General features: G+C 36.6%; 1 protein-coding gene across 2 annotated transcripts in view; it reads left to right on the forward strand.

The window, feature by feature from the left end:
* The first annotated feature begins 9,442 nt into the window (after positions 1–9,442).
* COX7B2 (cytochrome c oxidase subunit 7B2) overlaps positions 9,443–24,835 on the forward strand; it is a 104,773-nt gene continuing 89,380 nt past the window's right edge. The window contains exons 1-6 of one of the 2 annotated variants that reach the window (XM_084798649.1): positions 9,443–9,546; positions 17,041–17,143; positions 17,644–17,742; positions 17,873–18,228; positions 19,891–19,976; positions 20,708–20,811. In XM_084798649.1, coding sequence (XP_084654775.1) covers positions 18,160–18,228; positions 19,891–19,976; positions 20,708–20,811 — 259 coding nt within the window. In that variant the 5' untranslated portion in view covers positions 9,443–9,546; positions 17,041–17,143; positions 17,644–17,742; positions 17,873–18,159. Of the gene's footprint in view, positions 9,547–17,040; positions 17,144–17,643; positions 17,743–17,872; positions 18,229–19,890; positions 19,977–20,707; positions 20,812–24,835 lie in introns of those variants that run through there. The other variant, XM_084798650.1, reaches the window with a different exon arrangement.

Here is a 24,835-nt window from a genome sequence, read left to right on the forward strand (position 1 = left end):
GTTTTTGAAGAAAAGACAGCCTTCAATTTGAGAGACACAGCAGGCTGATCTCAAGCCTTTCTTTCCTCCACGTGATTAAGTTGCAAGTGTGTAGGACCATAACAAGGACGAAACTGTGCCAATCATAGTTCACCTGAAGACGAAATTTACCAGAACATTCTATCGCTGGTGTACAGAATCATCCCATCTGCGCACGATATTTTTAAAAACAATAATACATGCTTTGTTTCATTCAGATTCTTTCTTCCTTTCTATTTTGTTTGTCATTAATGTCTTCCTCATAGCTGGGAAGCAATTGGGCGTTTTTCTGTGAAGATCTCTTCACTTTTCACAATTATTCATAAGAATGACCTTGAGTTCTCAAAGTACTGGCCATTGATGGAAAACATAAGTCGTGTGATAATGGTACATTTTGTATAAATCCATCTTTAAAGCTTAAATTCAGAATGACTGGTGAACATATTAATCTCAGTTTTAATTTCCAAGTTGAATTGTTATAGTTGTATAATCACTTCTAATTTCCTCCAGGAATGACTAGATATAAAATATATTTACATGACTAATCCATGGTAAAAAAAAAAATATGACATCATTGTGCATAGTCCTAATGCCTTCTGTAACATACAGTTTAAGTTGACCCTCACAAATCCAAAAAGGGAGTGCAGCATCACCCTCTTTGATGGTTAAGATAAGTAACAGGTCAGTTAGCAATGAAGATAAATGCAGTAGGCTGGAATGAACTTCTGAAAGGTCATTTTTCAACCTTACCAGAGATGTTATTTCAAGTAACACATAAAATATATGTGTATTTTATTTTATCTATAAGCTGGGTAATTGTTTCTGGTACAGGATAAGGGGTAAAAAAGGTCTCCATCCTCCAGTTCCATGATTCAATTGGTCCTCTCTTGTAGAGTTGAGAATAATTTGCAGCGAGAAAGAAAAAGAAAAGAGAGTGCATTTGGTTTGGGAAAGAAAAAGAAAAGAAGATACATTTGGTTTTATGTTCTTATCACAAAGTTGTGTATAATGAGCTCTGTAGCTACCCAAGGACTAAAAACAGGCATGTGAATGAACAAACTTTATGGCTTATTTAAATTTCAATATTATATGAATATCATAGTAAATATAAGCCCATCCTTACAATAGATACATACCATATCTTGAGCCACAAATACATTATTATTATTGGTAAATTATATATTATTACTTCAAGTTATGGTTTATTTCCGAGTAATATATCCTTTTCGCTAAAACAAAGCAAAAGAAAAATTTGTTTCTTTTTTTTCTCCTTTATTAATTTATTCTTGTTACATCTCAATGGTTATCCCATCCCTTGTATCCTCCCATTCCTCCCTCCCTCCCATTTTCCCCTTACTCCCCTCCCCTATCACTGTGACTGAGGGGGACCTCCTCCCCCTGTATATGCTCATAGGGTATCAAGTCTCTTCTTGGTAACCTGCTGTCCTTCCTCTGAGTGCCACCAGGTCTCCCCCTCCAGGGGACATGGTCAAAGTTGAGGCACCAGAGTATGTGAGAAAGTCATATCCCACTCTCCACTCTACTGTGGAGAGTGTTCTGTCCATTGGCTAGATCTGGGTAGGGGTTTAAGGTTTACCGCCTGTATTGTCCATTAAATATTTGTTCTCCCATGAAATATTTCACCATTTAAAGATGAAATATATTGAATTTTTTCTTATCTTTCTCTTTATCATCACTCAATGAGCTCCTGCTCAATGTTGATAGCATCGAGTTTTATACAGACAGAGCTAAACAAAACTGACCTTTCCTTAAAGATGAGCACAATCTACCATTGATGGCACAGGTATATTAGGAACTGTTGAATGCAATAAATGTGTTGAGTGCAGAGCAGAGCCAAGAGCAGCAGGACTCTCAGAGCTGAAATCACCAAGGTAAGTATTAGAAATAAGTATCTGAAAGCTGAAAATGAATGCAGAAATTGATGATAAAGCAAATATACAAGATATAAATAGTTGGACTCATGATAATAATGCTTCCTTTTGTTTCAAGCCCCAGTTTTTCTATCCATGGTACTAATATTGATTGTGGGGAAAGGATGCTTGTAACTGTGGCTTTGGCAATGAAGGTTTTGGCAGATCATGTTTTCACAGATGTAGACATAAACTGAAATTCATGAGCTGCAGTTCTTCTAGCCCAACCCCTACAGTTTAAAATACATTTTCATATTATCATTACCTGGAACATAAAGGATTTAAAATGTCAAGCTAAGCTCTTGTTGTACATGGGAAAAGTCAGATCCAGGGAAGTGTAAGTTATTGGTAGTAGCAAGAAGTGGTAGAAATAGATAAAGGAGAAGTTCTTGGAAATCACAGAAAGATGGAGCTATCCACAGATTAGTGTGACGGGTTAAAAACTTTACAGGATAGTTGAAGGAGAGATAAACATGTGTTTTTTGTTTGTTTGTTTTGTTTGTTTTAGATCACAAGTGGGGGATGAGAAAAAGACTTGTAAGAGAGCAGGTGATGTTTATCACCTTAGAAGTCAAACCACCATGTGGGCGAGATTGGTTGTTAACCAGCTGAAAAACATCCTTGAACAAATTCTGAGAGGAGGTATAAATGTGAGCCAAAAACAAGAGACGGGACCTTTGGAGACTTGGCATAGTTTTGGCTGTTCATTGCTCTACTTCGAGATGCTCCTAGAGAGCACCACTCGAGGGAAGGCTTTGGGGCTTTGGGCTCTGGCTGAGGTACCGGGTTCTGGTTACTCCAGGTTCCAGAAGAAGAAATCCTGCTGATTATGCCAGGAGAATTGTTCCTTGGAACTGAGATCCTTACGGTTTTGTTATTGTGTTCTTTAATCTCCTTTTCCTATTGTTTAGGTTAGTAGGGTTATAAGTGAGGTACTCTCGATTAATAAGTTCATAATAAAATATATTTGCTAAGAAAATTGAACCTACAGATAGTAATGAAAGACTAACATGCTTTTGTTTCTGTTTGAAGGAAACCCTCTGAGTGCTGTTTGGAACTATGGGTTGCAGAAGAACCCAGAGGCAGTGAGTCAGTTGTGCCTTCATCTGTACTAACCCATTCTTTTCTTTTTCAATCCTAGTAGTTTCACTATCAGTTGGCATCCATGAAATTTGTCCATTATAAATAAAGGTCATTGGGTAATGATCTATCCTGATATTATATGCATACAGGTAACATACACACCGAGCAGGTTGTATTTTTGTATTTAAGAATCTGCCTATCTATCCATCTATCTATCTGTGTATAACACACACACACACACACACACACACACACACACACACACACACACACTGATTACAGATAAATAAGCTATGAACTTAAGAGAGCTGGGGGATGCATGGAAGTGATCGGAGAAAGGAAAAAAGAAAGGGGTAAATTATAGAATTACATTAAAATTTAAAAATAAAAACTGTAAGAAACAAAGCTAATAAAAATAAAAGTAAGTAGTAAGAAAGGTTCTCACAAGTTACAAGTTGGAGGCTAGCTTTCTCTACATATACAGGGAATTCAAGGCCAGCCAAATCTGTATATAGAATGCCAGTCTTCAAAAGCCTTCCCTCTTCTTCCCAATAAAAACAAACACAAAAAAGAAACAAAATAGAGATGAGGAATGCAGAAACTCATAAGCAATGTAATCATATTGAGGTGGGATTTTATTTCATAGACGTCATGCTTGGTACCTTTGCATCAAGGCCTATAAAGAGGGACAGATTGACTAAAAGATACCATTTTATAAATGGGGAGTCAAGTATTTAGTGAGCAAATAATAAACATGAAACTGATTTTTTTCTTACAGTGCTGGAGAAGGAGCCCACAGTATTACCATATGGTAGGTAAGCATGCTATTGCTGCATTCCACACTGGCCTTGGCCTCTGTCTGAGGTGTTAGGCAGGCTTTCAATTCTCTTTCTTCAACTTCCTGAGTAGCTAGAGCTGATTTGGTTTCTGTTTATATATAGAATTTTTCTTCTTTGCTTTTAAGATATACTATCTCTGTATCCAGAATAGCTTTTGAGTTCATAATTCCCCTGACTTAGCCTCCTGAAGACTGGGATTATTGTATTTAACTTGGGAAATTAATTTTTTTCCAGGTTAAGAACAGGTAAAACAAGTGTTGATATTTAGATAGTTTGCTTCAAAGCAAGTTTTTGTGTTGCTTTTCCTTTTATCCACGGTTTTGATTTCAGGAAACTTTTTTTTGTGTGTGTGTGCTCAAATAAGCTTCTCTTAAAAAGGTAGTTCATTGTATATATGTGTAATAATATAAATGTATCTGTAAAAAATAAAAACTGTTTAATAAAAAGAAATAAAAGGCATACAGAGAGAAAAAATCTTCTTATGTAAAATTTAATTAATTTATTTATTCACTTTACATCCTGATTTTAGCTACTTCCTTCCTCTCTTCCTGGCCTCACCCGTCCTTTTCCCCCTCCCTCCTCCCCTACTCCTCAGATAAGGGAGCCCCTCCCCCACCAACCTGCCTGAGCTCATCAAGTCACATCAGGACTGAGCATGTTTTCGTCCCCTTAGCTTGGCAAGGCAGCCCCTCCAGGGGAAAGTGATCAAAACACAGACACTGTTACACTGTTGGTCTTCTTGTAGAGCTCCTGTCACCTTCAGATTCTATTCTTCCCCTGACTTTTCCACAGCACTCACAGTTTGGCTGTGAGTCTCTGCATCTGTTTAGATCCACTGCTGGGTGGAGCTTCTCAGGGGCGGAGCTATGCCAGGCTTCTGTCTGCCAGCGTAGCAGAGTCTTGTTAACAGTGTCAGGGCTTGGCTCTCTCCCATGGAGTGGGCCTCAGGTCGGCCAGGCCTTGGATGGACATTCCCTCAATCTCTATTCCATTTTAATCCCTGCATTTCTTGTAGGCAGTGTAAGTTTTGGGTTGAAATTATTGTGGGTGTTTTGGTGTTCCCTCACCTCCACAAGGAGTCCTGTCTAGTTAGAGTGTGTGCTCCTTTGTCTCCATGACCCCTGCTACCAGGAGTCTCAGCTAGAGTCACCTCGTATCCTCTGAGAAGCCCACCATTTCTTAGGTCTCCAGCTTGTCACAAGGTTTCTCTTCTCTCTGCAGGCGCTCTGGACTCCCATCCTCACGCTTCCTAGGTCTGATCTTTTAAAAGTCTTTCAACATAACATTATTTAGAGAAACACTTAACACCCTGTAAGAGGTCAGTCATTACACTACAATAGACTTATTGTATATATTTATACAATACAAAAAAAAGATATTTTATTTTTATAACGCTTGGATGCATTTTCTGCAGCCAATGGACATTAGTGTTTCTTTTCATTCATTCATTAATTTAATCACCTTATAGCCTGATCACAGCCCCCACTCCCCTCTCCTCCAAGTCTACTCTCACGGTTCCTCTCCTACTCTCCTTCCTCTTCACTTCAGAGAAGGGGAAGTCCCTCATGGGTACCAACCCACTCTGGTACATCAAGTCACAGTATGACTAAGTGCATCTTCTCCCACAGAGGCCTGACAAGGCAGCCCAGCTAGGGGAAAGGAATCCAAAGGCAGGCATCAGAGCCAGAGAAAAACCCCGCTCCAATTGTTAGGGAACCCACATATAGAACAAGCTGCACGTCTGCTACATATGTACAGGGGGCCTAGGTATTCCCCATGCATGCTCTTTGGTTGGCGGTTCAGTCTCTGTGAGGTTAGTAGACACTGTAGGTCTTTTTGTGGTGTTCTTGATTCCTCCAGCTCCCTCAATCCTTCATCCCACTCTCACAAATCTGTTGGACTGTGGGTCTCTGCATCTGTTTCCATCAGTTGATGCATGAAGCCTCTCAGAAGACAGTTATACTAGGCTCCTGTCTCCAGGCATAGCAGAGTATCATTAATAGTGTCAGGGATTGCATCTACCCATAAGGGTGGATCTCAAGTTGGGCCAGTCATTGGTTGGCCCTTTTGTAAATCTCTGCTCCATCTTTGTCCCTAGCCTTCTGGTAGGCAGGACAAATTCTGAATAGAAGGTTTTAAGGGTCATGTCCCCTTGCTGGGAGTCTCAGCTATAGTCACCCCCATAGACACCCAGGAGCCTCCCCTGTCCAAGAGATGCCCTCCACCAATTCCTTTTCTCCGTCCTCCCTCCTCTCCCCACACAAGATCCCCCTGCCCCTCCCCACATCTCTCCCACCCAGTAGCTTTACCACTAACATGAAATTTCTTCCTGTAACCGTTTCTAAATTTATTTTGTATCATTTCACCTTTCAGACCTTTTCAACTATAGTTGAATGGGTTTTCAGTTGTATTCATTCAGTTTTGTAACTTGTAATTTCCACCTTAATGACAGTTTTACTGCTTCCAATGTATTTTCTCCATAATTTTCTTTTTAATCTTTATGCCTTTTTTTGCTTTGTTGAAACATAATGTGTCATCTTTGAGCTTTTCAATCTATTATATTAATGAGATATTTATGGTTTTTTATTTTTGTGAGTGCAGAAAGCTATTCATATTAGCTTTCTGTTTCTTGAAAAACATTTTTATCTGATTTTTTTCATTGTACTTTTACTGCTTTTGCCTCTTTTCTGGGCTAGTTTTGTTCTATTAATCACCAAATTACTCTAGCTATTTACTGAGCTATAGTGTGGGAAGTGGTGGGCAAGTGAGTCAGATCAGCCCACAGAAGCTATTTAAATCAAAGGCTAGCCCACCTCCCCAAATCTGTTTTAATTTTCTGCCGGGAGACCAAAATTTTAACTCTGTTAGTGATGCCTGGGTAGTTTGCACTGTTCACAGCTCAAGCTTCTCATTACATTTCTTCTGTCATTACTACAGAATGTTGTTCCTTCTCCATGCCCCCCTCCATCTTTTTTTCTTCTAATATTTTGAGTGTTACCCAGCAGACCACTTCAAAAACCTCAGCCGTAAGCGTCTTCCCCTGTGCCCACATCTTTTGCCATTCTGGAATACATAAGTGGAAATTGTATGAAAAGAAGTTTTGACTTAATGTTGCTTGTATACATTCTATCTCATGGCCAGGCAGCTTCAAACAAGGCAACTTTTGGGACATCTCAGCACTGTGATACCCAGTGCAATCTGTACCATGTCCAAGATAGATGCCAGCTTTTATCTTGTTAGATCAAATATCCCCCTTTTGGAAATCCATTTGTTATAGTGTGTCATCAATTACTAGTCTAAATATGTGGCTTTGAGTTTTTCTTCAAATTTTCAAAATCTGTATTATTTTAGAGTTTGTTATGTGGGAGATGAATTCAAATATGTTTCTTCCATCATCTTTAAATAAATTACCCTTTAGAGTGTAAGTTTCCACTAGACGAGCAATTGAATTAAGTATACTTCATTGCTATGGTAACCAAAGCTAAATGGTTCATGCCCTCTAAGTGTCAGGTATTACTGAAACTGGGTGTTATGGTTGAATTTTATCTGTGTTAAATCAACCATACAGCTCCCAAGAATACTGCAAAGGACTAGGAATTTGCCAAAAGAATGGAGATCACAGAACTTCACCAAGGATCTTTAGCTTCCTTTGGAGAATCCCAGATGCATTCTTATAAGATCGCTTCTTTCTCATCTCCTTTCAAGGTTTTTACTCCTAGGCTTCACTTTTCAGTGTTCTGTTTATATTCTGAGATAAATAGTTTTAGTTCATTGATTATATTTGCTGTTATCCAATTCATCAAGTTACTGGAATGACAATTCCTTTAGCCAAGAGGACAAAAATATCTGGTTTTTTTTAAATAATGAATTTAATGCAGATTTTGAAATGTTTGTACTTTCTTAATAGCATAATTTTCTTATCACCAGGTTTTCCCCTTAAGTGATAAAGGAGAGGCAGAGGAAATGGCTCATCTGGTAAAAAGCATTTGCTGTGTCAATATGGTGACCTGATTTCAGACCCCAACATGCACATAAAAGCCCAACTTGGCTGCATATGTGTAAATAACCCAAGCATTGATAAAGCCAAGTCAGGATAATCGCTGGAATTTGCTGGCCTCTGCTTAAGTCCAGGTTCGGTGGGAGATCCTGTCTCAAGAGAAGAAAGGATTCAGAGATAGAAAAAAACACTAGACATTTGTTAGCAAAATTCTAAGTAACATAAAGAAATGATATAAATTTGTACTAGAAAAACCTCTCTCTTCTGCATTACATTCTTTCACACAGGGATTAGAATGTGAGGTATAATTAGACTATTTTCAATGTATGTCCATGTCATCTGTTTGATGGCACTAATTTGATGAATTGACTTTTCATTTTTTCCACATGCTCAGCTTGGCCTAAGACAGTTAATAACTGACACAGAGTCTGAAATGTACTTTAAAGCTGCCAGCACCATGCTGGGCAGAATCTAAACTGACACAATCTACTCCTAATCTAACATAAACAAACTACTCTAAGCCTCATAACATACATATACCTCAAGCACTTGCCACTATGATCTTGGGCCGTTTCTCTCCTCATCCTCCTCAACTCAAAAAAAAACGCTTCCTTTTCTCTCAACTGTCCATCTTGGCTCCGCCCCCTCTCTAGGAAGTCCCACCTTCCTCTTCCTGTCCTTCTGCCCAGCTGATTGGCTAAACAACACTTTATTGACAGTTGTTTCATCCATTCAAGACATTTCTCCACATCCACATATGTCAAATTTTTACTCTGAGAATAAAATTAATTAAATTATTACATGGGAGTACTTGGAAATACATCTGTTTAGGGGAAGAAAATGTAACCCTGATAACAGAAAATGTATACCAATGCAGTTACTCTTTTGTCAACACAGTCTTTTTCAAGTCTTGTTTCCAAACTGAAGTCTGTATTCTCTCTTTGCCGATGTTGCTGATGAAGTGTTGGGTTGTCGTTATTAATGGTTATTTACATTGCTTCCTGGTGCAGTCTATAGTACACTGTGCTGAGGCTCTCGTTTATCAAAGGACAGATGCATTGTTACTGGCTGATTATATTATTTTATGAAGCTTTGCACTGTAAAGTTTTCATGTAAAGCCATATTTGTGCAACATCACATGGATGAATAGAATATAAAAAGGAGTGATGGATTTTCCGCTGATTTGGTGCTAATGACAGAGATACCCTGATAATTGCTTTGACGATGAAACTGCAGAAAACATGGGAAAGTAAAGGTGGTTTCGGTTTGTTTTCCTATTGCTCTGTGGTGAAAGGTGGATATAAGGTAGTTCTCTTCCTCCTCTGCCAATATAATTTTTATTTGTTGAGTTTTACAGAGAAAAGTGTTTTTATAGTGAAATGAAGAAAAAAATACTGTATATGATACTATACCACAAGAACAAGGTTTGTTATTCTCCAAGTTTTATTATTATTAGCTATGACAATAAAAAGTGTAAACTCTGATCTTTACAGTTCAGTCTGTGGTTCCAGGAGTCTGGATTTCCCAGAGTCGGCCTCTTTCCCATAAACTTGAAGATCAACCTTGAGCCATCCCATGGGACTTCCTCAAAAATGGTGATCGTGTTCTCGATGCTGCTGTGGTTCTCTGTAGTACAACACTGTGCAAATGTATTGTTTGTGCAGATTTCTTTTGAGAGGTGGGATATTATTGATTGTCCATTTTATGGTTTCAAATATTTGATTTAGAAATGGCTTTTTATGTGTCATATCTTTAAGCAAACTTGTGTCTCAAAGATAGACTTATTGCTTATTATGAAAACCTCTTTTGCATCTTAAAACAACATTTAGACACACTGATGTGCTTCTAATGCCAGAGGTGTCCTGATAATTCCTTTAGTGATGAAACTGTGGCGATCATGAAGAACAAAGGCCTTCTTCTGGACCAACAGCTCAGGCCTCAGCATCTCAGTGAAAATTTGTCTTCACCCTAGTAGTAAGGATATAAATTCTATAAAATGTAATCATTGACACTGACATTTTAAGATGTAACTGTGGAAACTAAGCTTCAGAAGCATTAAAATATAAAACATTTTTATTCTAAATATATTTTCCATTTAATTTATTTTATGAACAATGTATTATATATTTAATTTCCTTATCCTAAATCGGCCAGTCTTATGTCTGATATAATATTTCACATTTGCATCTCTGCTGCCATTACAGCTCTAATTTTGGCTGGCTTGTAATTTCCTGCGTAAGCAACAATATCTAGGCTTCAGCTCTAGAAATTTTTAATTTTTAGAAAATATGACAAGAAGGAAGAAGAATTATATAATCTATTATAGCTATTATGATATCAGAAAACAACAATTACTATTTTGATGTTCTCTCTCTCTCTCTCTCTCTCTCTCTCTCTCTGTATGTGTGTGTGTGTGTGTTTGTGTTTATCACTGCCTGAAACCAAAGTCAAGATTCAAAATGACAGAAGAAAAGTTATCTATGGTTTAAACTCTAAAGAACATAGTTAGTCTCTGAGAAACTGAATAATATTAATTTTTATTATATGAGATTATGACTTTTAATATTTCTCTTGAGATATTATCAGCAAGTACTTGAAGAGAACCACTTTAAACAATATTCTATGCTTTTTATTTACATCATATAATGTTAGATAAAACATTCTGAATGCAAATGTTTGACACAATTATTTCCTAGAGGAAAAAACACTCAGGCTTTTGATTATACCTTTAAAATGAGATAATGTGCCTACAAGGAAGAATACCACATGCTGTCTATAACACATTTATACATACATTTCTTTATATATAAATACACATTAATATGGCATATCCTCACATTATTATTTTGTTTACCTTCAGGAGAATATATAAATCCTTCCTCATTTATTTATTAATTAGTTATATATGATATTCTACTCTAGTAAGATAACTTTAATTAAGGCATTGATACTTAAAATGTACATTCATTTTATTATATAATTTGTACTTATGCAAGTATAGTATTTAATTTCTGAAGGCATATGAATATAAAACACTGTTTCCAATGGCCTTAAATACTCCTTAGAAAAATGCCTGCTTTTATTTTTTAAGGTTTATAATATAAAATCATAGGTAAGTATTGGAGAGATAGCTTTTTGGTTAAGAATACTTGCTGACCTTGCAAAAGATCAGAGTACAGATTTTAGCAACCATGTGGGACAGCTCACAACTTCCAGGGCAGTGGTTCTCAATCTGTGGACTGCAAGCCCAAAAGGGTTGCATTTCAGATATTTACATTATGATTCATAATATTAGCAAAATACCATTATGAAGTAGCAATGAAAGAATTTTACAGTTTGGAGTCACCATACCATGAGGAACTGCATTAAAGGGTCACAGCATTATGAAGGTTGCGAACCACCATTCTAGGGGGTATGATGCATTTTTTTCTGACATTTGTGGGCATCCATATGCCTAAGTGCATGCACACACTTTACATACATACATACATGCACACCAATGAACCAGTTAATAAATGAAATAAAAATTACAATCCACCTCTAGCCACATGTTCAAGTATAAAGAGAAATGTAAGAAAAAGCAGGCTCATAGAAGATATGGTGGGGTAATGACTCTTCAACTGCTTAAATTTCACTAGCTGCATTTGTTTTAATCTTCCATGAATAGTTTCAACACAGCTCATGCTTAGAGTAGTATAACCATCAAAGGTCAGTCTACTTCCTGAATAACTGGATGCTGAATGAAGCTCATTACTTGCCTCTTGGTTATGAACATAAACCTTAGGTGGTTTGGAAATTGTAATGTATTTACAATGTTTCCTAATCTTTGTTGTTATTGTTTGTATTGCTTAAATTAATCTCTCTCAGAAGAAACCTTATACCAACTTCTTGCTGTTAAATTCTGGTCTATTTGCTGGTGTCAAATATGCATGCACCTTGGGAATTCTTAAATGCTATCTCTTTCATTTTATCCTAGTGAAGGTAAAATAATATTATCCATTTAATAATTTAATTTATATTACATTTGTTTGGGCATTCTAGGAAAAAAGATTCATGAATTTGTATCATTAAATCAGCTGTATACTTTGTGAAGTAAGCCTTAAATGAGTTTTTACCTAATAACATTATTGTCATAATATCCCACAAACATGTTTTCATTTGGTACAATAGGCATGTGAAACGAGCATACAAGTTAAAGATAAATTTTAAAAAATCACAAAAAGAAAACCGAACAGACTGATACATGTATAATCATAGAGAGAATGCATCTGTTGAGATGCTACATTAACATTTTGATAGCACATCTTTTTTAATTTCTCTGATTTTTGCCTACTGTCCCCTAATGTAAACAAAAACTGTACCATGCTAATACTATTTTCTTTATAGTCTGTTGTCTAACTGTCACAGATAAAAAAGCAAAAATCCCCATTTTCCTGCTTGCAGGAGAAAAAAGTTGAATACATTCTATTTTTGTATATTTTCAAGTGTGTACTTTTAAATCACTCCCTACATTGCATAACAGATAATGGTTCTCCATAAATGAAAACAATGTATTCTTCACTCATAAATAAGAATAGGTCTAATGTTTCTTCCAGCCCCCCCAAAAAAATCAAATGGGGGAGGGGTAATTCTCTTTATTTTGGAAAAGATTGAAATGTGAATAGAACTATGCCTCCTGGCCATTCCAAGAATAAACTATGCATAGAATTGAAAATACCCTTTGGGGACTGTGCTAACTGAATTATTCAAATACGTCCTTCAAAGAACAGACCTGAAATGCTAACGTTCATCATAAAAGCTGAGGGATACGTAGTCTACTTTCTATTACACAATTACTTCTTGCATTTCTGCTCAAGAGTTGACCTTCTTACGGGTTTCTCAATCTCATCTTCCTAGACTCGCCCATTCTACAGAATGACGTCAGACTATATCTAAAGAACATTTCCATTCCTTTCACACTTACCTTAGAATTGCTGCCAGTGCTCCCTCAAATGAGATGAAACATGAATCACTCACTGTGACGCTCAGAGACAGCACAGTCCATCCAGAGGTCATCACTGAACTATCACTTCATCTGTTCAATGATTTTCCCATCCAAATTACATCAAACATCCCCGACTATACCCCATGCAACCTTACCTTAGTAACTTGTCAAGCAAAATCCTTTGCTCGGGTTGCGTTTTGCCTGCTTTTGTGTTGCTGGAAGCTTTGTCCATGTCTTTGCTGAGAACACCTGTGACTACATCTAGGGGAATTAACTTTGACAATTTCTTCCTGTCATATGTTTTTTTATGTGATCTTTCATGTTTATATGTTACTATATTTTTTTATATTCATAAAGTTCTATATATCAATGAATGTTGGGGAGACAGTTTGTTCAGCCTGAAGTTCACATCTTTATCTCAGAAATTTAATGCCAATATTAATGTCAGTAGATTAAGATTAAAGTCAAAATACCAGTTTTGTCAATGACAAACAAGATTCTGGTAAAGCTACATTCTGAGCTGGATAATTTGAATTCAGAATGAGTTCAGGATCAGGATGATAAGTGACTTCAACAAAAGGAAATCATAAACATTTTATTTATTTGCCAGGGTCTGTTACCCGAACATCTTTTAAAATATTTTAATTAATATATTCATAAATATCATCCAGTATGTTTTATCAGTAAAATTTTGATGAAATGTCTGATAAATTCTAAAACTGACCCATGCTATGTGAGCATCGTCATTCATTTCATGGTACATCTTAATAATTATACTTAATTATATAAAAATAAAAAAATCTAATTACTTATTTGAAACTGTATACTATCACTAATCAATATTTTTAATGCTTTGCTATAAAATGTTATAATGGATCTTTAATTGTAGTTATAATAGTTATTGAAATTTTGACAGATGTTGAAATGTGCGTAATAAAAGCTGTCATAAACTTTTAAAGTTTTGAGAAGACAAGTAATATATATTTGTCTCTTTCTACTGTTTCATTCTCCTGTCATTTGGTGAGAGGATACAGAAATAAAATAATTAATTTCATTCTGGCATCTTGGGGAAGATTCCTGTCCTTAATACCATGAAGAATTTATAGTTGTCAGTTGAGTGTGCCAATGAATTTGTGTACCTTTAACACTAATCATGCATTGACTTAGAAGCATCCTGAACTTAAATAATAAAAATCATTTTTAATGAGTAGTTAACATGCACAGAAAGTATAGACATCTCTTCTGATGTCTCATCCTGAGAACACTATTAAATTATTTCTGGTTGAGAGACTTTTACTTGGTGTTGTTAGGTTCATGGGCATAAGTGTAAAACCCAGTCACTTAACCTACTTGATATCTGGTTGGTAAGAAATGTTTTCCTGTGAATACAAATGGAGCTTTTTATTACTGTATAAGAAGAACTGGATGGACAAAAATTGAATGTGTGAAAATAAAAGTAAAGGGCAAAACCACTCTGAGGTTATAAGACATAAAAAGGCAAAATTGGCATTTCAGTTTTAAATAATGATTTGTTGCATTCCTTGCATTATTATGCCATCCTTTGGATAGATTCCTAACACCTCTTGATTACAAACATTTCAAGAGCAGAATACATGTAAATTTGGTATTTTATTTTACTTTCAATTTCACAATGTCATGGTTTCAGACAGTTATGTTTATAATATTGTATCGAGATGAGGTAATATACATGCAACTCATTTTAGTTAGAAGATTTTGAATTTCTTCTTTCCAAGTAGTGACAAGTCTGAGCTGCGTAAACAACTACTTACATACCTGGGATGTCAATATTCACTATTATAGTTTTCACTTAATTGTATTTGAACATTTCTAACATATAGTTACATAATTTCATTTCAGGTGATTTTTATATTAATAATATTTATTTTATATGATATATAAGGATGGAAATATGATTGGTGAGTTAACTCAATGTTAGAAAAACAATTAAACAAACATATTGAGAAACAAACAATACTATAAATATTCCTATTTGACTTTGTAAGACAGCAATAGAGTGCCTTAGTTACTACATAAGGGCAGGTTGTAGCACTGTTCGAAGGTCTTGAGATTCATAATACTTATCACTATGTGGTTTTGGTATATCCTATAATTTTACCACTGACTAATTTCTTCATCAATAAAAATAATGATCATCACTCATCTGAAATGATTTTGAAATTTACCATATCACTGTCTAGGAGTTTGCTGTTAAAAGGACGTGCGCAAAGGTATGCTCCGTGAATGCTGACCATTATTCTGGGTATCTTTTGCAGCTTAGTAAACTTCACTAGAACTTAACATTTAACATTTAAAAACAGAATGGCTTTTTCATCATTGGTCTGTGGGCTAATCTGGAGGTTCTTACTTGGAGTCTCTTTTTCTCACGGCAGGGAAGTCTCAGAAATCAGTGTTCAAATGCACTCAAAGAATGGAGATAAAGATCTGACCTCAATGAAACATAAACTGAAGGATTTCGGATATCTTTAATTTTCATATACTGCCACAGTCTAGTAAATGTTGTCATTTCACCTCTTTTTGGAAGTTGACATATTTCTATCAAATGTAGATTCTATTATACTGTCTTTAACTTAGAGGTATTAAAATGACATTTGAATAATTAATCTTATTATTAGTACAGAATTAAAGCTTCTGAAACAAAGCCCTAGGCTATTGTTTCTCTTTGGTATATATATTGTGAGGTGTATACACTACTTAGTAGTCAAATTATCAATCCAAAGAGATATAGAAGAATCATATATCCTTCAATAACCCTTATAGGAGATGTATGTAACATGTCCACACTTGTAACATATGAATAAAAACTGCAAGAGATTCATTCTACAGATATTTCTCTAAGCAGGCTGGTTAAAACTTGAAGTTATCTAGTTCCAGTAAAAATCTGAGCATAGACACTCATTGCTTGAGGCTTAGTTATTCAGCAGCTCAGTGGGAATCAAGGGGACCCTGAACTGTGAAGCAGTGACCCTGGGGTAGGACACCTTCCCTGCTGATGGACAGGTTCCCTTATCTGCCCTTTGCTTAGTCAATAAACTCTAGACTTGGGGTTGTGTAGGCAAGTGAGCAGCTGTAAAGTGAGATTTGAAATATCCCAAATCTGAAAAGAGTTACTCAGGCAGAATTCACAAACTTAGTTTATAATATAGGATGCTCTGAATAAATGGAATTCAAAACTGTCAAAAAAACTTCTGAACCACTGATTTTAAAAGTGAAAACTTAACAAGAAGCAAAAAGTAGTGATTTACAAACTGCATGGATTTTCATGCCCCAGGAGAGTATAAGGTAATATAGTAAACATGACCATGTTGTAGGAGAGTGTAGCACCCTATGGTGAATGCATTTTGCAGGTGATAGACTATCTACATAATTTTATATTCAAACTCCTTTTTGGCTAAGATATTAGTTTACCAAATGTCCTCCAAATTATATATATTGTTTATTTTCTCTTTGTCTAGCTATAACTATAGAGTTACAGTGTGGTCAAAATATCACAGTACCTAACCTTACTGCCCAGGTAGGGTAGCATTTAACCCCAGCCTGGTCAAGGTGCAGCCTATTGACAAACAGCGTCCTTTGAGTCACAATATGGTAATAGCTGGGCTTGGCGGAACACAATAAATTTAAAGCACACAAAATCTTCCTGGAAAGTTGAGGCTGACTGCAGCTACTATCACAACTGCACACAGAACAAATGTCACTGAAAGAGGGATTCTATGACTCACTGCATAACTGCAAACAGCTTATTGCTTAGTAAAACATCTTTTAACTTTTCTGTAAAACTTTTCAGTAGCAACGTGCTCTCAAAAATTTACAAATGATATTACTGCTAAGGCTTGTTTCAAGAGTTTTGATAATTAGTGTGTAGAATGCACAGAGGGCAGTTTACCATCCCCATCTATCATGGTGTTATTGTGAAATCAGGATACAGGATAATGTTCAAAAGAAACAGTGAGAAAGTTGAGTTTCTTGTGCCATCTTGTGCCATCTATCTATCTATCTATCTATCTATCTATCTATCTATGAAAGATGGGACTGAAGACAAGAAACTAGCAAAATGGAAGGCATTTTTAAATTCCAGACTTCCCCCCTCCCCTAGAGTCCACATGCATTTCCTTTTTCTCCTTTTTTTCTCTTGTGTTTTTGGGACAGACTGTCACCATGGAGCTCTGGAGAGCATGTTGCTATGTAAACAAAGGGATACTAAAGGTTGCTGCAGTCTTCTTCATGTGCTTCCTGAGTACTGTGATTATAGGTGTGTGCCACCATCTCTAGCAGACCACACAGATTTTTTTCAATGCAGTTTTTTTCTCCCAGGTTTCATATGAGTTCATGTATTTTTCTTTTTTAATAATTTATTCATATTACATCTAAATTGTTATTTCATCCCTTGTATCCTCCCATTCCTTCCTCCCTCCCATTTTCCCCTTACTCCCCTCCCCTATGACTGTGACTGAGGGGAACCTCCTCCCCCTGTATATGCTCATAGGATATCATGTCTTTTCTTGGTAGCCTGCTATCCTTCCTCTGAGTGCCACCAGGCCTCCCCATCAAGGGGACACGGTCAAATATGGGGCACCAGAGTTCGTGTGAAAGTCAGTCCCCACTCTCCACTCAACTGTGGAGAATGTTCTGTCCATTGGCTAGATTTGGGTAGGGGTTCAATGTTCACTGCATGTATTGTCCTTGGTTGGTGCTGTAGTTTGAGCAGAACCCCTGGGCCCAGATCTGTCCATCACAATGTTCTTCTTGTAGGTTTCTAGGACCCTCTGGATCCTTCTATTTCTCCATTCTCCCATCCTTCTCTCACCTAGAGTCCCAATAGGATGTCCTCATGGCTATCACAATTTTCTGGTAAGTGAAGACTTTCATGGGACATACCCTTTGGGCTAGTGTCCAATTATAAGTAAGCATATACCATTTGAGTCTTTCTGCTTTTGGATTAACTCACTCATTATGATCCTTTCTAGCTTACACGTATCAGAATGGCTGAGATAAAAAAATCAAGCAACACCACATGCTGGCGAGGATGTGGAGAAAGATTCATTGCTGGTGGGAATGCAAACTTGTACAACCACTTTGGAAATCTATCTGGTGCTATCTCAGAAAACTGGGAATAAGGCTTCCTCAAGACCCAAATATTCCACTCCTTGGAATATACCCAGAAGATGCCCCAGCACACAACAAGAACATTTGCTCAACCATGATCATAGCAGCTTTATTCATAATAGCCAGAACCTGGAAACAGCCTAAGTGTCCCTCATTAGAAGAATGGATAAAGAAACTGTGGTACATTTCAATAACTACTCAGCTATTAAAAGCAAGGAAATCCCGAAATTTGTGAGTTCATTTATTTTTCATCTTTTTCCTTCTCCCACATGGAGACAGAGCATCATCCTGTATCCCAGTTCATTTGAATGACAATATATAGCCAAGGCTTGTGAGAAACTTGGGGCTAATCCTTTTGCCTTAGTTTCCAGACTGCTAGAATTACAGCCATGAGACTGCATAGTTGTGTGTCATTATGTTGTAGTGGGAAGCAAACTCAGTGACTTAGAATAGTAGGCTAGCACTCTACTCCTGAGCCATCTGGATAGACCTTGTAGGACCTCCATCTTGATTTTTGTGTTACTATCAGCTATAGTAGTCCTCCTTCTCCTTATATTCTTACTTAGATGATACATAAAAAAAATATAAAACTATGTACATTAGTGGTTTCACATGTGATTTTGTTCAATTTACAACACTAGAGAATGTCTTCAAGTGTATTGTGAATAATGAAAAGCTTATTTATAAGTATTTTTGATAATAAGTACTCTGAATATATAGGTAAAGTTATCATACTGAACATTGCATATTTTAAAATATGGTGTCATTTACAATGCAAATTAAAATGATGATGTAAACAAGATCATGCATATCAACAATAAAATTCATATTTTGTGATGGCTAATATTACATTTAAAGTTTAGAGTTACTATGCTTGAAAAAAAAAAAGAAAAAATAAGCCTCTACTCTTTAAGTCCTTAACTAGTACAGGCTAATCTGTCTGCCCATTTCCCTCTGCTCCAGAAGTTAAAGACTATTCTCAAACTGACTGTGCTTGTGACATTTGCTATTCTAGAAAGATAATCGGTCATAAGACTGACTGCTGTTTCTGCTTTTGTATTCAAATTTGCTTACTCTGCTGAAAAAGATGACTAGGACAACTGCAAGACACATGTTAAAATTAGGCTCTGCCTACACATATGCAAAATACATGTAATCTTGTGATTTTTGCCTTTAAAATCCTTGGACTAACAATAGCTGAGACCTTACCTAGAAAGCTTTCTGGTCCTGGACAGTTTCTTTTATTTTTATTATTTATTTGTAAAGTCTATATTTTACAAAAATTAATACTTGAGTCACACTAGTGAATCTCTGAGTGACACAAGACTAAAAACAATTCAAGAAGAGCGAAGTTTTCTCAGTTACTTTTCTATTACCATGATAAAACACCATGGCCACTGAAACTTATAAAAGAAACGTTTAATTTGAGGCTTACAGTTTCAGAGGGTTAGAGTTCGTAACTGTCATGACAGGAACAGTAGCAATAGGTAGGAATGGTGCTGGAGCAGTAACTACTGACGGCCAGGTAGGAGGCAGAGAATAAGAATGGGAAATGGAGGCTAGGATGGCTTGTGATTTGAAACCTGAAACCTCCCTTAACCAGCCTCCTCCAACAAGGCCACACCTCCACCAAGAAAGCCACACCTCCTCCAACAAGGCCACACCTCCACCAAGAAAGCCACACCTCCTCCAACAAGGCCACACCTCCACCAAGAAAGCCACACCTCCTACAACAAGGCCACACCTCCACCAAGAAAGCCACATCTCCTACAACAAGGCCACACCTCCACCAAGAAAGCCACACCTCCTACAACAAGGCCACACCTCCACCAAGAAAGCCACACCTCCTACAACAAGGCCACACCTCCTCTAATAAGACCATTCTTCCTAAAGCTTCACAAACAGTCCCACCAACTGAGGACCAAATCTTCAGATTATCCAATCTACGGGGGCCATTCTCATCCAAACCATCACATGAGGTAATTTTAAGAGTTTAAAAAACATAACACCATATCAAAATATATTTTCAGAAAATATTAATGATAATATTAAGACATTAATGTTGATATATTGGTTAAAATACATCAACACATGACAATAATTGTTAATGTTATTTTGAATTTATATTTTGTACCTAGAGATTTTGGGAACTTTTGTCTTTAGTATAAGTCATACAATATGCCTTTATTATTTTAGTGTTTAGAAATAATTTTGTTTGCAAAATCAACTTTGAGTTAGCTATACTATTTATTGGTTCATCAAAGTCACATCCTCATATCTTTAACTCTTAGAATTCTAAATAATTATATTGCCACTTTCGGTTTAAAAAGTCCCCTCTTGGTGATAAGATTATTTTATCACCATTATAAGCATCTTGGAATAAGAGAGGTCAGATAGCTATAAGGAGCTTTGATTTGCCTTTGAAGTTACAAATCAATCTCAAAATTCTCTCATAACTAATTGGAATAAAAATATAATTGAGAGAAAGCTAGGCTTGGTTTGGAAGGGAAGAGTGCGAACAAGAGAAATGATGCAAGGGAGTGTCAGGATGCATATCTTCATGTTTTGTTTGTTTGGTTTGTTTGTTTTCAGTATACAGGGGACAAGTCTTAATGCCAATTTCCTTGTCTTTGCCTGTGGAAGTAATGAAGTCATTTGATTGGTCAGTTTGCCATCTTCATGTGTGACACGCCCCCTTTCTTTCCGACAGGGCGGGAGCTGCCACAGGAAGTGCCTCAGCCTCTGAGGTGAGATTGACAGGTACTGGATTCGCCTCGGCGCCATCTTCTTTTGCCTTGTCCTGTGTGGTCGCGGGTAAGTCCTGTTTGGGGATTCAGTTTTATCAGTCGTTCTCAGAGATCATCTCTATTAACACTAGGTCGACCCCTTATTTTGTTTTTCCCAGAGGAGAAAGAGACCTTTGTGTTGGATTTCCCTCACAGCCCAACATCTTAGCACATAGAGTGAGAGCGGAAGGGAAATTCAGTACTGCAAAGTGACTCTTGATGGCCATTTTTGTTTCTAGAGACAGCCTGCCTGTTCCTTTCACTGTGGTCCAGGTTGGCCCTGCCACGCCCAGCCTCAGTTACAGCGGGAGGTGGTGAGTCAGGCACCGGTTACAGCCTGTTTTCTGTTCGCTGAAGAGCGGATGTTTTTTAGAAGTTAATGGTGTTTTCTATAGAGGCAAATTTGGATGCCTTGGTCTCTGAAAAGGGCTAGAGAGCTTTGAGAGACACAGCAAGCACAAGTTCTCACAGGAGTGGAAGATAGCCGTATTAATTAAATGGGTCCTAAACTTTTTCCACTACTGGGCCTGGCCTGAATATCTGTGAAAATTATTATTATTTTTAAAGGTAACTTAGTATGAGACAAAGACGTGATGGTATATTTATTTTTATATGGAAGCAGTTTAAAACTCAAAGAGGTTTTTTGTTTGTTTTGCAACATGCAGCTATACAGTGTGAAGCATAAGCAGGTGGCATAGGAAGTAGACAAAGCTTCTGCTGTATTTTTCTGCTATTTTGTCTCTTACTCAGGTAAGAGAGAGAATTACAGAAAGGCAAACCTTGGACATACAGGACTTGTATATAGGTTTTAAAGTTGCCTGAAGCTCCTAACCTTCAGTTGGCTTTCTATTTGATAATTTTGTTTACTCAGACAGTAATTTTGATGACTGAAATCTAAACTTACTCTACCACAGGAACTGCATAAAGATATGTAATTATGAAGCTGGAATTATGAAGTCAGCTTTATAAGGAATGAGGACCATTTGTGTAAAAAAGAGTACAATATATGTTAACAAATTTTGATGAGAAACAGGTGGTTAAAATTATTACAAAACCTGTAATTATGAAAGCAAGTAATTTTTCATAGGATTTGGGTATCCTAAAATAGTTTAAAATTTGCACTTCAGTGTTAATTTACAGCAGTGGAAGAACATAAACAGTACATATGCAAGCTGGGAGAAGATTCTTTTTCTTTAGGAACAAAATAAAAGTTTTACTAGAAATGACCTAAAAGTGAGATTTGATGTGAATATCTTCAAGAGGGAACTGGCTTCAAGTGGGATCCACAGGTATACAGCAGAGTGTTAGGAAGCGCGCAGTGCTCAGTGGCTACTTGGTTGAAACAAGACTGATCCCTAATCACCCTGAGCTGGCAGTACTTACGGAAAAGAAATTGCAGAAAGCCATCTAAGGAAACATTAAAAATGCTTCCATATATTTGACAAGTCTTTTTTTATTGAAAAAAATAATATTTTATTGTAAAACAATTGAGATAGCTGAGGAAATAAAGAAAAAAACGGTTCTGTGAAAATCAGAGGAGTCATAGGGTTAGGGTTAGAAGCGCTTAGAGTTACCTATTAAAGAGTATATAATAAACGCGTCTTTGTCTCACCCTCCTTACGTTCTGTGGCAGTAGTAAAGAGTGGTGTTCAGGTGTGAGCAATTCGGTGATGAGTGGCAATGCCTGAAGGAACACAGGAAAGAGAAATTGATTCTCACTGGACACCTAGGGGAACAAGGTTCAGAGGCATCAATTACAGCGCTTGGTCAGGAGTCTGTTTATAGTAGTTCTGCAGGTTAAACTATGGCCTTCCCTAAAAGGCACACTTCACCAGGGTAGGGATTCTCTAGTTAGTGGAAAGAGTCACCATGATGCGGGCTTGAGAGTGTCTGTCTACTAGAGATAGGTTCATTTATTTAGTTAAAGTCTATTTCCAGTAGCACCCAAACAATACCAGAAACTATGATGGCATGAAGAAAAATTTAACACATTTTAAGGATGAAAATGTTCTTTAATTCAAATCTGGTAATTTGATGGGAAATTCTTAAACTTTTCTGAAAGACAGGTGTAGCTCACATTACATCTCTACTGGCCACAGTACACTGAATCCATTTTCTTCTTAGATATTATGAAAACATAACAGAAAATCTAAGACAGTGATAGGCGTGCCCTGGCCTGCATGATGCACATATAAACTGAACTGCATCCTGGTGAGACTCAAAACAAAATTACTTCCACGTCCTTTTTCTTTCACTTTTAATTTTTTATGGAATGCTGTTTTGGGATTGAGGAGTAACTTATATTTGAAGTAATGGGTGGAGAGATAGTTCTAAATTTATATATTATTTTGTTGGTCTTGATTCATGAATCCAAGACTTTCAAACTCAAAAGTGATCTAAAAGTATATAGCTTGATAAATCTTTTTGTGTCTCAACCCATTCCCATCCCTTGTGTCCTTCATTTACTCCCTCACATTTTTTAAAAAAGGAAAACATATAATAAGTAAATACCTAATGATGTCTATGTATACTTTTGTTCAGTGTTAACTCATTATGATATATCACTTCAGCTTTCTGAACTAAGAATTATTTTAGTTATTTTAAATATAGGCTTAAGATTAAATTTGCAAGTGACAGAAACAAACCAAAGCAGTGTGAGCTCCTGAATCAGCACTATATAGGTCAAGTGCCCTGGAGGCTCTTCTTTCTCTCTGGGTCATGTTTTTAAACATAAATATGCACAGATATGAGCATATATTCCTAATTGTTTTCCCTTTTTACATAATGAATTGTTTACACTGTTCTGTGCCCTTTTTGGAAAAACTAACTGTGTTTTGTGAACATAGATTCATGCTTGTCTGGAGATCATCCCATGCTTTTTACAGTTATATAGTAATACTTTGCTATATAAATGTATTTTGGTGTATTTGAATAGCTCCCTTTTGATAAATACCTGAGTTGATGGTTCCATTTCTTGAACATGTGCTAGTTGACTCTTCTCCATCTACAGAGAAAGAGTTGACTGATGTGCATGAAGTAATGTGAGGGAAGCCTCTGAGTTAATCAGCAATTGAATCTATAGAGCAGATAACAGAGGGTGTACCCTGGAGAAATGAATGTAGCAGGTTACACCAAAGAGTTTTAATACTTGTTACTGTTGCAATGTGAGATTAGTACAGTTTTCAAATAGGGAAGTAAAGGAATACAAAACCAACACTTTAGAAAAATAAGTACAGGGTAAATTGAATGTGGAGAGACAGGAGTCAGGAAGAGCAGTTAGAGAAATACTGGAATAATACAACAGGAAACAATGAGAACATGTAATGTAATTTTGGCTTTTTGAACAGAGATTTCAAAGGAATACACATTTTTATAGACTTAATTTATGAGTAGATCAAATGAGGTAATTTAGGAACAACTTCTTGATTAGAGAAAGTAATACAAATTTGGAAGAGAAATTGTAAAATTAATCTTAATGCTTATTTGGCTTTAGGGCAATGACTGTATTTGGGACAAAGATTTTTTTTCTACTTAGTGAACCTAAGGTATTGATATGTTGGCCACAAGATAATGTTTTAGACTTCACCAGTTGAGTAGTCATGAGAGTGAGAACGGCCTTTAAGTACAAGGCCAAAAAGGGTAGTTTTGAGATGGGTCATACAGGGTTAAAAGAAACAAGGTGGAAAGAGCATGGAAGCACAGTTAAGGAAGCTGAAGAAATACTATTGTAAAATTAATGTGCTTAGCAGTATTAATTTTTCATGTGAGTTGAAAGAAAATCAAGCGTAGGAACTCTACTCTGGTTTGTAGTGCTCCCAGCGTGAGGTGAGTGTGTACTTGAGATTCCCGAGCCTTTTGTCCATGCAAATACACACTGTTAACATGGTCACTTGTTACGAGGTATTTTGTCAGATACGTTGGGCCTGAGCCACTTAATTTAAGCAGTAGAGGTGATGATGAGAGAGCTCGGTTGAGCTGGTATCCATAGGGATTGTTTGAGAGATACATGAGAGTATATGGGTTAGGTGTGTGTCCTAGTGTCTCCTGATTCG

The sequence above is a fragment of the Acomys minous genome, assembly GCF_964271855.1.
Source record: "Acomys minous genome assembly, chromosome: 10".
NCBI lineage: Eukaryota > Metazoa > Chordata > Mammalia > Rodentia > Muridae > Acomys > Acomys minous.